The 15666-nt window shown below is 38.9% G+C and overlaps 1 protein-coding gene across 1 annotated transcript in view; it reads left to right on the plus strand.

Moving 5' to 3' along the window:
* BAIAP2L1 (BAR/IMD domain containing adaptor protein 2 like 1) overlaps window positions 1-15404 on the plus strand; it is a 67281-nt gene extending 51877 nt beyond the window's left edge. The window contains exons 10-14 of the mRNA XM_048866178.2: window positions 142-349; window positions 704-778; window positions 1492-1657; window positions 11692-11732; window positions 12837-15404. Coding sequence (XP_048722135.1) covers window positions 142-349; window positions 704-778; window positions 1492-1657; window positions 11692-11732; window positions 12837-12912 — 566 coding nt within the window. The 3' untranslated portion in view covers window positions 12913-15404. The remainder of the gene's footprint in view (window positions 1-141; window positions 350-703; window positions 779-1491; window positions 1658-11691; window positions 11733-12836) is intronic.
* Window positions 15405-15666: the final 262 nt, after the last annotated feature.

Genomic DNA, 15666 nt, shown 5'->3' on the forward strand with positions numbered 1-15666 from the left:
GTGAAGATTTTACTGTAACAGGACAATAGACAGTTTGGAAGTGCTGTTTGGTGGAAATTTTGGTGCTCCTGCTTTTCTCTTTTTAGGTACCTGTTTCACTCGGTTACCCTGTGGTTATTGTTATATTGATTTTTTTAACAGATAATTCAGACGATGCCAGTTTATCACATTCAACTTCTGTTGCCACAGGACTGAACATAATGAAAAGGCAGAAAGTAAAAACTATCTTTCCGCATACTGCTGGAACTAACAAGACATTACTTAGCTTTGCACAGGGAGATGTCATCACACTTCTTATAGCTGAAGAAAAGGATGGATGGCTTTATGGGGAACATGACTTTACTAAAGTGTAAGTCAGTCAATGTATTACCTGATTCCAGCATTAGAGGGACACATGCATTTTATTCTATTTTGTCTATTTAAATTGTCAAGTCGTTTTTTGCTTCCCTGCTCACTGTCATTGATTGGGAATTCTGAGAGAAGTGTTCAGCAACCAGGAAAGTGTTACTGTGGAGGCAAATTTGTCATACAAAAAGTAGTATATATACAAAATCCCCTGAAAACAATATCACCAAAAGCCACACATAAAAGCTAAGTCTTCATCCAGCCTTGTTGAGCCTGCTCTTCCATACAGTGCTATCAATTTAAAAGTATAAATACTCAAGTAAATATATCAGGTTGTCCATTTTTTCCCTTTTTACAGGAAAGGATGGTTTCCATCATCATACACAAAGCTACTAGAACCAAGTGATGAAACAGTGCATGTTCCAGTGCGAAGGTAATATTATGGGGTTTGTTGAACTGCTTAAAGATCTTTAAACTTTACAGAAACTCTTTGTCCTAGTGATGCACACAGCCAGTTACCTAGTCCTGCTCTGTTCCCAGAGGTGGAAGGGTGGGTGCTGCTTGTCGGCGACTGATGAAAGAGAGAGAAATCCTTCCAGAATGCACTCGGTGTAAATCCTCCTGTCTTCCCCACTCTCTCCTCCCTGGTGCACATGATGGGTTGGTCTACTCTGGTCACTTCCTGTTCTCCCCCTGGGCTCCACTCAGTTAAATCCATCCCCCTTTCTCCTCTCTCATAATCCAAATGCAGTAGGAACCATTAAATGAGTCTCTCCTGCTTTTTTCTGCTGGCTAGACAAAGACCCACCACATTCTGTTGAGGTGTTCAGTTTCTAATAAACTTTTTTTCTTCTTAAATTAATTTCTCCTAGAGTTTTATTGTTCAGTAATATGATCTATACTATACATATTTTCGAACATTATATGTTCTTTCTCATATGCCTTGATTACACACCATCTTCTTTCACCAAAGACCCATATCTATTAAAACACTTTAAGCGCAAGTAGTCCCACCGAAGTTAAAGGAACGACTTGTGTATTAAAAACTAGGCACATGTTTTTATGTTCTTTGCTGGACTGGGGTCCAAACCAGTATCAGTTGTTGTTTTAATTAAGCTATTATGTGCTTTTTTTTTTTCCTTTTAGCGCTGCACCAATCAGAAGTATCAGTTCTATAAATATAGCAGAGAAAGGTGGTGTTGTACTCCCCCCACCAGATTATCTGGGATCATTGCAAACAGGCACAACTTCAGATATGAGAGTAGACTCTTCCAAAGGTACTACTGTGGCCAGACCAGAAAGCACAACTCCTGTGAGTAAAATGGCACTACATTTAATCAATTATATGGGTCCAACTGTTCTTTTCCATCCTTATCATTTGTCTGGCCATCTGACTGAACTCCTCACAGGCTCAGTGTACTGTTTACTCTTGTTCACTCTTGAACACCATGTATGCATGTGCCTCATCAGCCAGCAAACCTTTTTTGTCCAGGCATGGTGTAGCAAGCACTCCTCCTTTAGCGCCCCCTGCTGACAGCCATTGCAGTCCCGTGGTGGGGTACTTCTTGCAACTCAGCCCTCCAGCCAGATCACAGACATTTCCACGCCTTATGGGATAAACCAATAGTCCAACAAGTAATAGTCCATCAGCCTTACACTGGGCCTTCAGTCCAACTCTGGACTCACTAGCCCTGACCACTGGTATCCAGAAGTTTCAGTAGTCCTGACCTGTGCACCTTCTTCAGTAGGCTAGTAGTGGGGACAACGGTCCCACTCCCTCCCTCCCTCCTTCTCCCCTGGGTTCCAGTCCTGTGCCTTTTAATAAACAGTCACGGCCTGACTACACAGACCCCTTGCTCCATCCCTAGACCACTTCCTACCCTCTTCCCCTGTTGAGAGCCTTTGCCATAGCTTCTTCCCAGGATTAAAGTGTATCAGCTTCTCCCTCTCCATATCTCTTCCACAGGCTCACTGCAGAGCTTGTTAGAACTGTCTGTCATCCAACTTGTTCTGTTGCAGGAAAGTTTGCTCCACCCCCCTGACAGGGCAATCCCTATCCCAGCAGGAGTCTTCCTGCTCCCTGCAGGCCTCTTCACCAGTACCAAGAATCCTGGGCAGACTTCCTTCCTTTCACTTTCCTTCCCAAGAGCCTTGGACTCCCAGCAGCAGCCCTACCTTCCTTCACGGAGGCTCTGTCTGTCAGCAGTCCCACTCAGCTCCCTGACTCCAGCCAGGCTTCTCTTGTTGAGAAAGCCAGAGATCTGCCAGGTTCAGCTTTTTTAATTTCCCCCCACCCCACACGCACACTGCAGGTGTAGCCGGGTGAGGCTGATTGAGCCCACAGCTTACATTAACAACATCTGCCCCATCACACACGCCTGGTGTCAAAGTCTCAGCAATTGCTCTCAACAATTTTTTTTTTTTTTTTTTTTTTTTTTGCCAAACTGTCCCCACTGTAAGAATTATTTTTCCTGAAGTCTAATTTAAACCTTTTCCTTTGGAAGCTCAAGCTACTACTTATTAAACTACCTTTAACCACCTGAAGTAATTTTTACTTCTCACTGTTGTTATACAATACATCCTCTAATCTACATTTACAAGTTCATCTACTTTTCTCTAAAACAGACATACCCAGTTTCTCTTTGTCATGCATCCGTCATTTTATCGAATTGGTTACTCTTTATTTAGATTCTTGCTAATACAAAATAAGCATTTAATGTAAACAATTCTGTGTTATTTCAGTTCAGAAAGTGGAGATGCTTCTTAGCATGTGTAAAAAGGATAGATAGATTAGATAGACAGACAGACAGACCCATTGTTTTTAATACATTCAAAAAATAACAATGTAATAAACGTTAAAAACTGACATCTTATTTTAATTGCTAATCAAGAGCAGACAGGCCTAAAAATAACAATGCCAAAGTTAATGTGTGTCCTTGGAGGCCTGATCCAATGGCCACTGAAGTCAGTTGGAGGCTTTCTATTTAGTTCTGTTGACACTGGATCAAGCCTTTTTAGGAAACACCACTTTTTTTCCATTTCAGTCCTTGTCTTTCAGCTAACGTTAAGAAGGGAGAGGAATTGTTTAGGCGCATACCTAGGAATAATATGATGATCTTTTGGAAGTGAAATTGAGGCTGAATGTTGAAAAAACTTCCCAGCACTGGAAGATATTAAACACTTGAATAAAATCTCAAGGAAGGTGATGGAAAACTCATCACTTACGCAATTTTAAAATTATAATAGTCCAAGCAATTGAGAGTAATGAGCCACATTCTGCCTTCAGAAAGATCTGTGCAACCCCATATAAGTAAATGGTATTGGGTGGGTATAACTGACAGCAGAATATAGCTCATAGTCTTTCACTTTCCTTCCCAAGAGCCTTGGACTCCCAGCAGCAGCCCTACCTTCCTTCACGGAGGCTCTGTCTGTCAGCAGTCCCACTCAGCTCCCTGACTCCAGCCAGGCTTCTCTTGTATATGCTACACTGGCCAGGGGGAGTATTTAGACACACACATTAAGTCCCATACCCTGCAAACACGCACGACTGAATGGACTGCATTTTTTACCTATTCATTTGTAAGCCTGGTAGTTTAGCCATTAAATCTGAATACAAACAATGCATGTTGATTGCTGTATACCTAACTCTGATAAATGATTTTGCGCAGATTGTTTCCAAAATTCCTGAAACAGAATACATGCTTTGGGGAGAAAAAATCTGCTTTAATATAACAGTCCATAAGGCAGTAGTTGAAACTCTGCTAAAACTGAGATGCTGTACCACAGTAAGATGCCAGACTTGATAAGTGTATAATTCCAGAGTGAGTTTCTTTAAATTCCATATTGCATACCATTCTGTCACAAATGACTAACTAAACAGAATTCATATGTAGTTACTGCACCAGAAATAAACAAAAAACTAGTAGGACTGAATTAAATATTTTATAACTATAGTAAATTTAATTAGCACTTTAGGTGTCATGTTTGTGCTTGCTAAGTGATCTGTTGGCATATATAGTAGTAATGAGAATGCCCTTGTAAATCTCATACTGTGGCAATGTGAAATATGGAAGTCTCAGAACATCCTGCTGGGAAAGTGAAAAGCAGAAACTGAAAGTTTGTTACATCTTTTTGATTAATATTAAAATATTCAGTTAGTGATCAATAATATGTACATGATAGTACTTGAGAGCAGTGACTTTCAGGTGGCATCAGAAAACTATAATCTTTATCAAAGAGGTCTCTCTCTCTCTCTCCTTTTTTAATTAATCTGTTAATATAATTAGATATGTGCAAGTCCTTAGGTATAATGGTGGTAGGCACCTTTTTAGATTGGACAAAATAGATTAGCCTATATATGTGTCTGCATATATATATTTGTGGTTCTCTGTCCACGTGTATCTCAAAAAGTGGAGAATGAGCAATATTTCTGGAGATTTATGAACTAGTAAATGCTAGTTTTAATAATGATTTAATAAACACTAAGTAAATGTTATAGTGTTATTTTGAAGATATGAACTCAGGCAAAAAGATTTAAATAAAACACGTTAACCAGTTATAAATACAAGTTATGATGACATATCTGAAAGTTGGGTTATTTCCTTTAAAAATAAAATAAAGGAGGGAGCATTTACATATGAAATAATGAAGTTTGACATGCCCAGAAGGGGAAAAATTTATCTGAATTCTCCTTGACGAAGAAACAATATTTCTTTGAAGAATTAATTGTCATAACATGCTAATCCAAATTTTGATAATTTTTTTTTAAATAAAACACATGACCTACAGTATATGACTGATTCCTTTAAAGAATCTAAAGATTTGCCAGAAGTTCAGCTAGCTAGGTCTCCTGGAAATGTCCTCTCTTACTGCATATAGTTTCCAATGCAGTGAGCTTCCCTTTGATCCTCTGTTGTCTTGCTTTGGAGTTCCACAAGAATATCCATACATGCACAAGAAGAATTACTTGTAGTGACAAGCCAAAATATATATCACTTGCAGATGCAGAAACTCAAAGATTTACTACCAAATGAGAATGTTTGATAAATAATTCAATACTTCCCATGAAAAGTAAATGTCTGACTCTTGCAAAGGCTATGCTATGAGCTGGGGAGTGATTCCCCCAGTTGCGTATGCATTCTTGCGCTAGCTCTCAGCGAGATAGCAGTATAGTCACGGTAGCAACAGTGGAGTCTTTGGTCTAAAATAGTGCTTTTTTTGAGAGTATGGATTTTTTTTTTAATTGCTGTTAAAGGGCTAACTGATTATTGCCAGTACATGGTGGCATTTGCTGCTGGTTTTGTTTTTCTGATGTGGTTTGTGTTTTATGTATCAAAGATGCCTAGAGCTTGGAATAAGCACCTTTATATGGTATTTATGGATTTATAAAGGGAAAAATTTAAAACAAATGGTGCCTCGTTACAGTACACATACTGAAACTGATCTTGACATTAAAATACTGGCCTATGATATGCAATTAATAAAAGGGAATTTTAAAGCCTATATATAAAATATTTTAAAATGTGATATATATCCACTTGTGCATGACTCTCCTACCTATGTATTTATTGATTTTCAAATGTTAATTTGTTATGTGGGTATAAAATAGGGGACAGATCCTGGTCTATCCACCAGAACTACAACCTTAAATAGAAAACAGTAATTGAACATATTATCTGTTTGCTTATATGTCACTTCTCACAAGGCATTTAAGTGTAATCTTAATGTTTACATTTCAAAAATATTTTCAGACTGGGAAACAGAATTAGTTATTTAAAAAAAAAAATCCAAATATTACTTCTCCTTTCTCCTGGCTTACATATTCCTTTAGGGCTGAACATTGCTTTTTTGGGGGTGCATGACCATTCCTTCAATGCAGGAGTGATGGTGGTGCTACAGCACCCCCCAGGCTTGAAGTGGTTTCCATCATCTACAGGGTTTAGTTTTCTTCAGTGGCTTTCAGTACTCCCACTATCAATTGTTCCAATGCCACTGCTTCAACGAGCATAACAACAATTTATACACTTGAGCATGGCTACAGCTCCGAACATTGTACATGTAAATGTTCTTCCAATAGCCATAGTGCATTTGTTGTTAAACTCTGTAGACAGTTATGCTATTTCTTTGTTTGCTTTTGGATTTATTATTAGATGTGGTAAACAGCTGTTGTTGCCAGTGGTGCAAGTAAAATCCATTTCTTACTGGTATGGGGTGGGGTCACCAACTAAGGAGGGCGTGTGACCTCCGCACGTGACCCTCTGTGTGACTCACCGGCCCACCCCCAGCCCAGGGCCCCCAAGCTTTCCCCGTCCCCTCCCCATGATCCATCCCATGTTACCTGTCCTCCTGCTGCACTGGGGCAGGGCTCTCCCAGGAACCACAGCGGGGAAAGGAGCAGAACCCCTAACCCCACCCCCTGCCCTTCCACGGAGCTGTGTCTCCATCTGTGTACTACAGGCTCAGCAGCAGCCCCGCCAGAGGATAGTGCTGGGGAGGCGAGGCTGGGGGTGGGCGGTATAGCCGCCGGAGCAGTGCCGGGCTGCCACTGCTGCCCCTCCCAGCGGGGAAAGGAGCAGAACTCCCAGCCCTGTCCCCCAGCCCTCTTCTCCAGCGGGCTGCTGCTGTGTCTTTCCAGTACTCCATACCAGCTATAAACAGCTTGCTGGTACGGTGTACCAGAGCATACCGGCATACTTGCACTGCTGGTTGTTGCTGACCTGCCAGATGTTTTCTTTATTTGGAACAGAAGATATGACTAGCTGCTATATATTTCAAGGAGGAAAAGTCATTCATAAATTCTATGGCCCATACATACTTGACGCCTTCTTACTAAAAGAGTACATCCAGATTGTTCATTGAGTGCTCTGAGCAAACCATTTTCTAAGCTACGTTTGAAGCCAAACTTCAATAAGTGGTTTTACTTACTTACAATGATAAGTAATTAGTTCTGTTGCATAGAACTGTATGACCTCACTACCATGCAGGGTTTCTAGGGTAACTTGCTCCCGTGAGAATAAAACTTCTTACACTCCATAAAATCGATTTCCAAAAAAATAAGATTTATATTCTAGCTTTGGGTGAATTTGTAAATCAACTACAGTAGAACCTCAGAATTATGAATTGATCAATCAACACACACCTCATTTGGAACTGGAAATATGCAATCAGGAAGCACCAGAGACCCAAAAAAAAGCAAATATGGTACAGTACTGTGTTAACAAAAATACTGGGAAAGTTTTAAAAAAAGATTTGACAAAGTATCTAGGAACTTCCAAAATGATGATGTGAACAAAGCATCGACATTCTGAAACATTTGCAGTTTTCATTTTTGGATAAAGAATAAATGAGCCTTAACAATTATATAATGTCAGAATTATATATTGGTTCATTTATTCTGTGGCTAACTGGTGAGTCCTACTAGATCAACGTGTCCTTTGACGATAATCACGTTTGCAATAGTTTAAAAGATTTATTAGCCCAGGGGAAGTTGCCAAGCAAGCAGTACAGTGAGTTCTTTGCCATGACAGGGAAAGAGGTGACTTACTGTAGTTCTGTTAAATTATTGCATCAGTAAAGTTGTCTCAGCAGCATTGTGCTGTGTAGTTTTTCATATGGTTAATTTACCTCTGGTGACTTTTAGAGACCATTCATTTTAGGTGATTTTTTTAAAAAAATTAATAAACATAATGAAGGTGTCCCCTGTGCTGTCATTGCATGGAAAAACCCAGAGGAAGAGCAAAATCACCTGTAAAATTCTGGTATGTTCCCCTTGGGTAGTTAGAGCTGCATGCTCCCCTCAGAGGAAAAGATGGGTTTATAGCCTCTTAGAAAGGAGAGAGGGGCACTACAGGCAAGCTCTGTAGATACTAAATGTACATAGGGAAAAGTGAGTTCCACAGCTCCTGAGGATGTGATCTTCATCACTTCTGTCTGGGGTGCCCCTAAGGCCTGGCAGCAACATTTCTGCAATGCCCACTTGCTGTCCCCAACCTTTTCTACTCCAGAAGGGATAGAGTTGTAGAGAGAAATCACCGCCACTTACATTAGAAGGGAAGCCAGCTGTGGAGAGTCATGCCTGCTCTATACCCCTTGCCTACTCCAACTCCTTCCCTTAAAAGAACCCACAAAACCTCAGACCAAGTGGAGCTCACACTAAGGAGCTTGCACATATTCAGGGAAAAGGAGAGCACTTACTGCCTGTCCCTCCCACTTCTGTGGCAGTTTTTTTTTTTAAACCCCTTTCCCTGTGAAGCCATAGAAACTGGCTCCATGTAACACCAGGCTGATCAAGAATGTTCCGCAATATTCAGTTAGTGTTCAAATGGAACAATATGCAACGGTATGCAATTTATACTGAAGCACAGTTTAACTCATTGAAGTATTTTGACTTACAAAGAGTGGATAGCTTAGTGGCTTAAGTATTGGGGTTTTGCTTCTGTGTTCTTGGTTGAAAGCTGAGGCAATGAAAGTTACTTTCACTTCATGAAAACTCTCACAGACCTTGGGAGGCAAGCCAGTGCTCGCTTACAGACAGGCCCCCAACCTGAAGCAACTACTCACCAGCAACTACACACCACACCACAGAAACACTAACCCAAGAACCAATCCCTGTAACAAACCTGTTGCCTACTCTGTCTCCAAATCTGCTCTAGTGACACCATCAGAGGACCCAACCACAAGCCACACCATCAGGGGCTCGTTCAACGAACATCTACTAATGTGATATATGCCATCATGTGCCAGCAATGCCCCTCTGCCATGTATATTGTCCAAAACGGACAGTCTCTATGTAAAAGAATAAATGGACACAAATCAGACATCAGGAATGGTAACATACAAAAGCCAGTAGGAGAACACTTCCATCTCCCTTGACATTCTATAACAGATTTAAAAGTAGCCATACTTCAACCAAAAAAAAATTCAAAAACAGACTTCAAAGAGAAACTGCAGAGCTACAATTCATTTGCAAATTTAAAACCATTAATTTGGGCTTGAATAGGGACTGGGAGTGGCTAAGTGAGTGAGTACAACTACACTACAAAACTACAAAAGCAATTTTCCCTCTCTTGGTATTGACACCTCCTATTCAGTTATTGGGAATGGACTACATCCACCCTGACTGAATTGGCCTTGTCAGCACTGGTTCTCCAGTTGTAAGGTAACTCCCTTCTCTTCATGTGTCAGTATATTTATGCCTGCATCTGTAATTTTCACTGCATGCATCTGAAGAAGTGGGTTTTTTACCCACGAAAGCTTATGCCCAAATAAATCTGTTAGTCTTTAAGGTGCCACCAGACTTCTCATTGTTTTTGTGGATGCAGACTAACACAGCTACCCCTCTGATATTTCACTTCATGGGGCAGAAAGATTCCTTACAGAACAATTACATTTAAAAGGATTAGTATAGCAGTTCAGGTTTTAAAAATACTTCATTTTGATGGGAGGGGAGGCATGGCGTGTTTGTTTCATAACAAGCAACCCATGATTCAGGCTATGATACACCAAGGTATTTAAACACTTCAAGGGTGTGAGCAATCGCATTGACTTCAATGGGACTGCTCATGCACAGAAAGTTAGTTATATGCCTAAGTACCTTGCTGAATTGGGGCCTAAATGAGTATGGATCCCTAAATACCTTTTCACCCATACTGGTGAAATCAGAACCCATACATCTAGATTTAACTATGTTGATACAACTGTTTAAGGTTTTATAGACCCTTGTTTACCAAACCAATTTTCTTTCTAACTGTTGTATACTTAAAAAATCAAACACCTAGAATAGCCATGCAAAGGAAATGCTTAGTGTAAACCAAATGAGGACTGGTTGACAATCCTGTATTCCTATAATTTTATTCAAGTGTGTGTGTGTGTATATTCAAATATAAAACAGTAATTTTTCATATTAGTAATGGCAATTTTTCATCATCTTTGAACTGCTTTCATTCTTCTGTTGACAACTGTTAAAAGCAACATGATTGTTTATTCTACAGTATAAATTTATTGAACTGATTTATGCATTGACTTATACAGTTGATTTAGTATAATTTTTCTCCCTAATAGGCAGTATAAAGGGGAACAAGTTTAATGGCCTCAAGAAAACATTGCAGATTTGTGTCTGAAATGTCACCGCTATGATAGCTTTCCTTATCTCAGCTGTAAAACTGACTATTATAGTAACATTATGGCAGTGCAACACTGCCATCTTTTGGGTAATTATCTGAACTTCACAACTGAATATGGATTTCAGGAGGAAAAGTAATGTACAGTACCAGATAATTTTAGCCACACAGTAATATTTTTGTCTCATATTTAAATATGTGACCATGAATAGTAATGAAATGGTAAAGATATGGCTATTCCTTTTTATTGTCTCACACTACTACAGATAGTAGAGAAAGCATAGATCCATGTAAAAATTATATTTTTTTCAGTGCAAAAGTGTAATGGAAGGGTCTGATTTTGAACTCAATCCATTGTAACTCTGCAGTAGCTACACTGAAGTAAATGCAGATAGACTAGCGTGCAACCACTATAAAACAGATCAGAATCGGTGCCCTACTGTTTTTAATTTCAAACCTGCAGTTAAATTGGGTGATGTCTTTATGTTTTACATGATTTCACAATGTATCAAGCAGATATATAGATTACATCCTGTTTATAGAAATAACATTTAAAATATGCATTTGTATTCTTACAACTGAGCAGGTCCAGACCAGCCAGTCATGCATTGGTGTCTTATTGAAATCACTAGCATTTTACAAATTGTGTGTTATGTCTGCTGCAAGTAATGAGGCTCATAAATTTAGAGGAATGAATTGTAATATGCTGTGATAGATAGATATAGCATCTTGGGATTCTTAACCTGTCAGATCAGTAGATTTCTCCCAACCTATTTTAGAATCTTCTTTTACTTGATTAATTGTTTTTGTTCCAATGTGTTTTTATAACTCCTGATTTGATCTATAATATGCAGGTAACCCGTGCAGACCTTACATTTGAAAACAATAGAAGGGTAATAGGGTGAAGATCTCTGCGGGTCTCCATCATGTATTTGACTTTTTTATTTAATGTTCTAAGTTTGATATTCAAGCATTGGTCTTACTGTTTTTTCTTCTCCGTACCCCTCTGCATTTGAACTGCTATTGTCCCTTCCTGTTGGCTGAGTATTTCATTGTGCAGCCAGATAATGTGGAATGGTGAATGTTGGGAATACTTAATTTGTTTAAATATAAAATTATTCTTGACTATCAAACAACTGCAAGCAGATAGCATATCTTTCTAAACAATTTTCAGAATTGATGTGGTAAATTGTATAACACTGATAATAGCCTCTCTTTTCCTTTGCAGAAACCGGTTATAAATGGCATTATAAAACCACCTTTCCTAAGGTATGCTTTGTTCAGCTTATAATTTAATTAAATAAAACAAATGTTAAAACAGGCTAATGCAGTAATAGTTGGTCGTTATCTTAAAAGGAAAATAGATGTCCATTTTGCAGTTTCCCCTACTGGGCAGCAGTAAAATAGCATGGCACACATTACAAATCAGGCTTTCACTTAGGAGCAGGCTGATGATCCCTTCTGAGGGCAAGTCTACACTGCAATTAAAAACATTGTGGGGTCCTCCCACATAACAGGGTCCTCGAGCCCGGGCTCCAGCACAAGTCTGAACAGCTGCACTGCAATTAAACAGCACCTTAGCACAAGCCTGCATCAGCTGGCACAGGCCAGCCACAGGTTTTTAATGGTAGTGTAGACATACCCTGAGAACCTTTGCAGTGTAGCCATATTACCCACCCCACCCCCACCGGCACAGGGGGTTGGTCCTTCTGTGGGGAATTAGCACCAGTGAAGCCAAGGGGATTTTTCCCCTTACATGAAAGGTAACAGGGTCAAGCTCCTAGTTTGGGGTTAAACAGAGGAAACAAAAGATTGGAAAGAAAAAGCAATGAGAACATCACTCCTGCTTCAACCAGTTTTAAGAAAGTCCCAAATACAGAAAGTGAAAGCTTCTTGGGCTACACAGATGAAAAAGAGTTTGCTCTGTTAAGAGTCCTCAAATTGAGCCCATAAAAATATTTTTCATTCTAGTTAAGTTAAAAATAATTGTAAAGTGTCTTGGAGTTGAAACACTCATTTTATTCTTCACGTAAGGGTCAGTGCAGAGAAGGAAATGTAAATTTTAGTCTTAAATTGTTGCACAATACCATTTTACTGCAGCATTTAATTCCTAGTGTGTTTTCTAAAAAATTCAACCTTGGGGAAAAAATCCAAATAACTCCCTGAAACAAGTGCATGCATACAATAGCCTCCATTCAACCAAGTACTCAAGCATATACTTAAATCCATCCCTATTCAGTAAAACACATAAGCACAAGTACATACTTAAGTGTTTTACTGAATGGTAGCTTATGAGAGTTACTTTTTAGTCATGCTACCCATACACCTTGTCTTGCCCTCACACCTGTAGTAATTTCATATTTCTTTTCACAGCGGAGAAAATCCTTTTACCACTGTGAAACTCCGACCAACAGTAACAAATGACAGATCAGCACCAATAATTCGATGAATATATCATTCATGAAAATATTTTTACTCCCTGTAAACACTATGTTTAGCAATATGATTTACAAAGGCTGTTTATTTAAATGTAACTAGTGTACATTAGGAGAATATTGAAGTGGATTTCTGATTTTAAAACAATCCATCTGCATTCTCAATGAGATAATTGCTCTGGGTTAAAATGTTTGAGAACTTTGGCTTGATTTTATACTACATGCCTTTTTTAGGAAGAAAGTTGTGAAAGTCTGGGGGAAGTTTGAATACTGTAATTACCTGCATACTTAATATTTTATCAAAATGCTCTCTGTCATATGGAAAATACCACAGATAAGTTTGTGTTTAAGTCTGCATATATGATTTAGTAGATATATAAAAGAAAAAACTGCATTTTTTTAATAAAAGGAACAATGCAACTGTTGCCTTAATAATAAGAGTAGAAGTTTGACTGTATAAAATGATTATGTATTGCATTGTTTTGTTTAAGATAGATGCCTTAGGTTATAAATAAATATTTATCCTCTAAGAGCTTAGACAAATGTAGTATGCTTTGCTTGATGTTAAAATGCAAATTATTTATCTGAAGTATCAGTATAAAGCTACTAAAATTATACAAAGTCTGACTTTTAGTTCAGTAATGTTCTACTCTGAAAAAGGAGTATTATTGTTCTCATGAAATAACTATTTAAAGTGTGAAAAACACACCCATTTGCAGTATGGTACTATCCTAGTAATATAAGTAAACATTTTGTTGCCTACACCTAAATAGACAGTACACCTTCAAGTCACAGAAATTCAAAATGGAAGAAATTTAGTTATCTTGTCCATTCCCCTGCAACTGCAGGATTGTTCTGAACATTGTATTTAAAGGGGTATTATTATATGGCTATATTTAATAATGTTACAGGCTTGGTGGTCTGACCACAGAAAACTGAGTTCTAATCATGGTGATACTGATACTTTGAACCCTTAAATCCTCATCTGTGCCTTTCACCCTACTGCTCCAAAGTCTAATCTCCTAAAAGAGGCAGAGTTGGGCCTTCTCATTTCTGGTAAATAATGACCAAGGAAAAACCCTAGTGCTGAAAAGTCAGTAGCCACCTACTGCGTGGTTTGTTTCACTCTAACTCTGTTGACCCAGTGATCCACCACAGTTCTAAGCAGCACCACACTGTCAAGGTGCCATTTCCCAGATAAGTAAAACAGATTTGACTATTTTTGGTCCTTAAAATCCCACTGTATGTTTTGCAAGAGTAGGGAAATCTGCATGAGAGTACTGGTCCAATTCAAACTTATTACATTTTGCTTTGTGTTCCTATGTTAGTCTTGTTGTATCACTTGGCTACCATGTTTAGTCACTCCCTTGGAGAAATTGGTATATATTGTTTCTGTATGCTGTAAATAGCCAAAATTTCAGAGTTAAGTAAAGTATTCTTGTATCTAGTTTGTAAAGTGCTTTGCAATCATTAAGCATTAAAAGCCCTATAGAAATGTAAGATTGTGAATTTGTACTCATGGATATTGGCTCATCAAGGTTCCTTCCCCACTCTGAACTCTAGGGTACAGATGTGGGGACTAGTATGAAAGACCCCCTAAGCTTATTCTTACCATCTTAGGTTAAAAACTTCCCCAAGGTACAAACTTTGCCTTGTCCTTGAACAGTATACTGCCACCACCAAGCGTTTTAAACAAAGAACAGGGAAAGAGACCACTTGGAGATGTCTTTCCCCAAAATAGCCCCCCAAGCCCTACACCCCCTTTCCTGGAGAAGGCTTGATAATAATCCTCACCAATTTGTACAGGTGAACACAGACCCAAACCCTTGGATCTTAAGAACAATGAAAAATCAATCAGGTTTTTAGAAGAACTGTAATTAAAGAAAAGGTAAAAGAATCACCTCTGTAAAATCAGGATGGAAAATACTTTACAGGGTATTCAGATTCAAAACACAGAGGATCCCCCTCTGGGCAAAACCTTAAAGTTACAGAAAACAGGAATAAACCTCCCTCTTAACACAGGGAAAATTCACATAAAATAAAAGATAAACTAATCCACCTTGCCTGGCTTACCTCTACTGGTTGCAATATTGGAGACTTGGATTAGGATGGGTTGGAGAAGATGGATTTCTCTCTTGCCTCTCAGTCCCAGAGAGAGCAAACACGTAAACAAAGAACACAAAAACAAAAGCCTTCCCTCTTCCCTCCAAGTTTTGAAAGTATCTTGTTCCCTTATTGATCCTTTGGGTCAGGTGCCAGCCAGGTTAGCTGAGCTTCTTAACCCTTTACAGGTAACAGGATGTTGCCTCTGGCCAGGAAGGATTTTATAGCACTGTATACAGAAAGGTGGTTACCTTTCCCTTTATATTTATGGCAGCTCTACTTTGGAAAGGTCAGGTACAGTGATCTGGAAAGAGATTTGTATAAAAAGCCATCTAACTATGAAACAAATAGGTAATGATCATTTGAAAAGTCTGAGGGGAACAGGCAGAAAGGTAAAACGAAGAACACAAACTGCCATACTGAACTGGATCAGTGGTCAGTCTGTTCAGGTTACTTACGGTGTTGGATAGTAGCCAACTGGCAAATATTTCAGCAGATCTAAAGATGCTGTACTGCACCAAATTCTGCAATATTAGACCATAGAGTCTGACTTCCTAACCATATGGTAATCCACTTATGTCATCGCACTTGAAAAACCATTGGCCCACATGAACCTTTTAAAGCTTTGTTAATAAGCAGCCTTATCCTTTTATCTGTGACACTCA

Source organism: Caretta caretta, chromosome 10 (assembly GCF_965140235.1).
Source record: "Caretta caretta isolate rCarCar2 chromosome 10, rCarCar1.hap1, whole genome shotgun sequence".
Taxonomy (NCBI): domain Eukaryota; kingdom Metazoa; phylum Chordata; order Testudines; family Cheloniidae; genus Caretta; species Caretta caretta.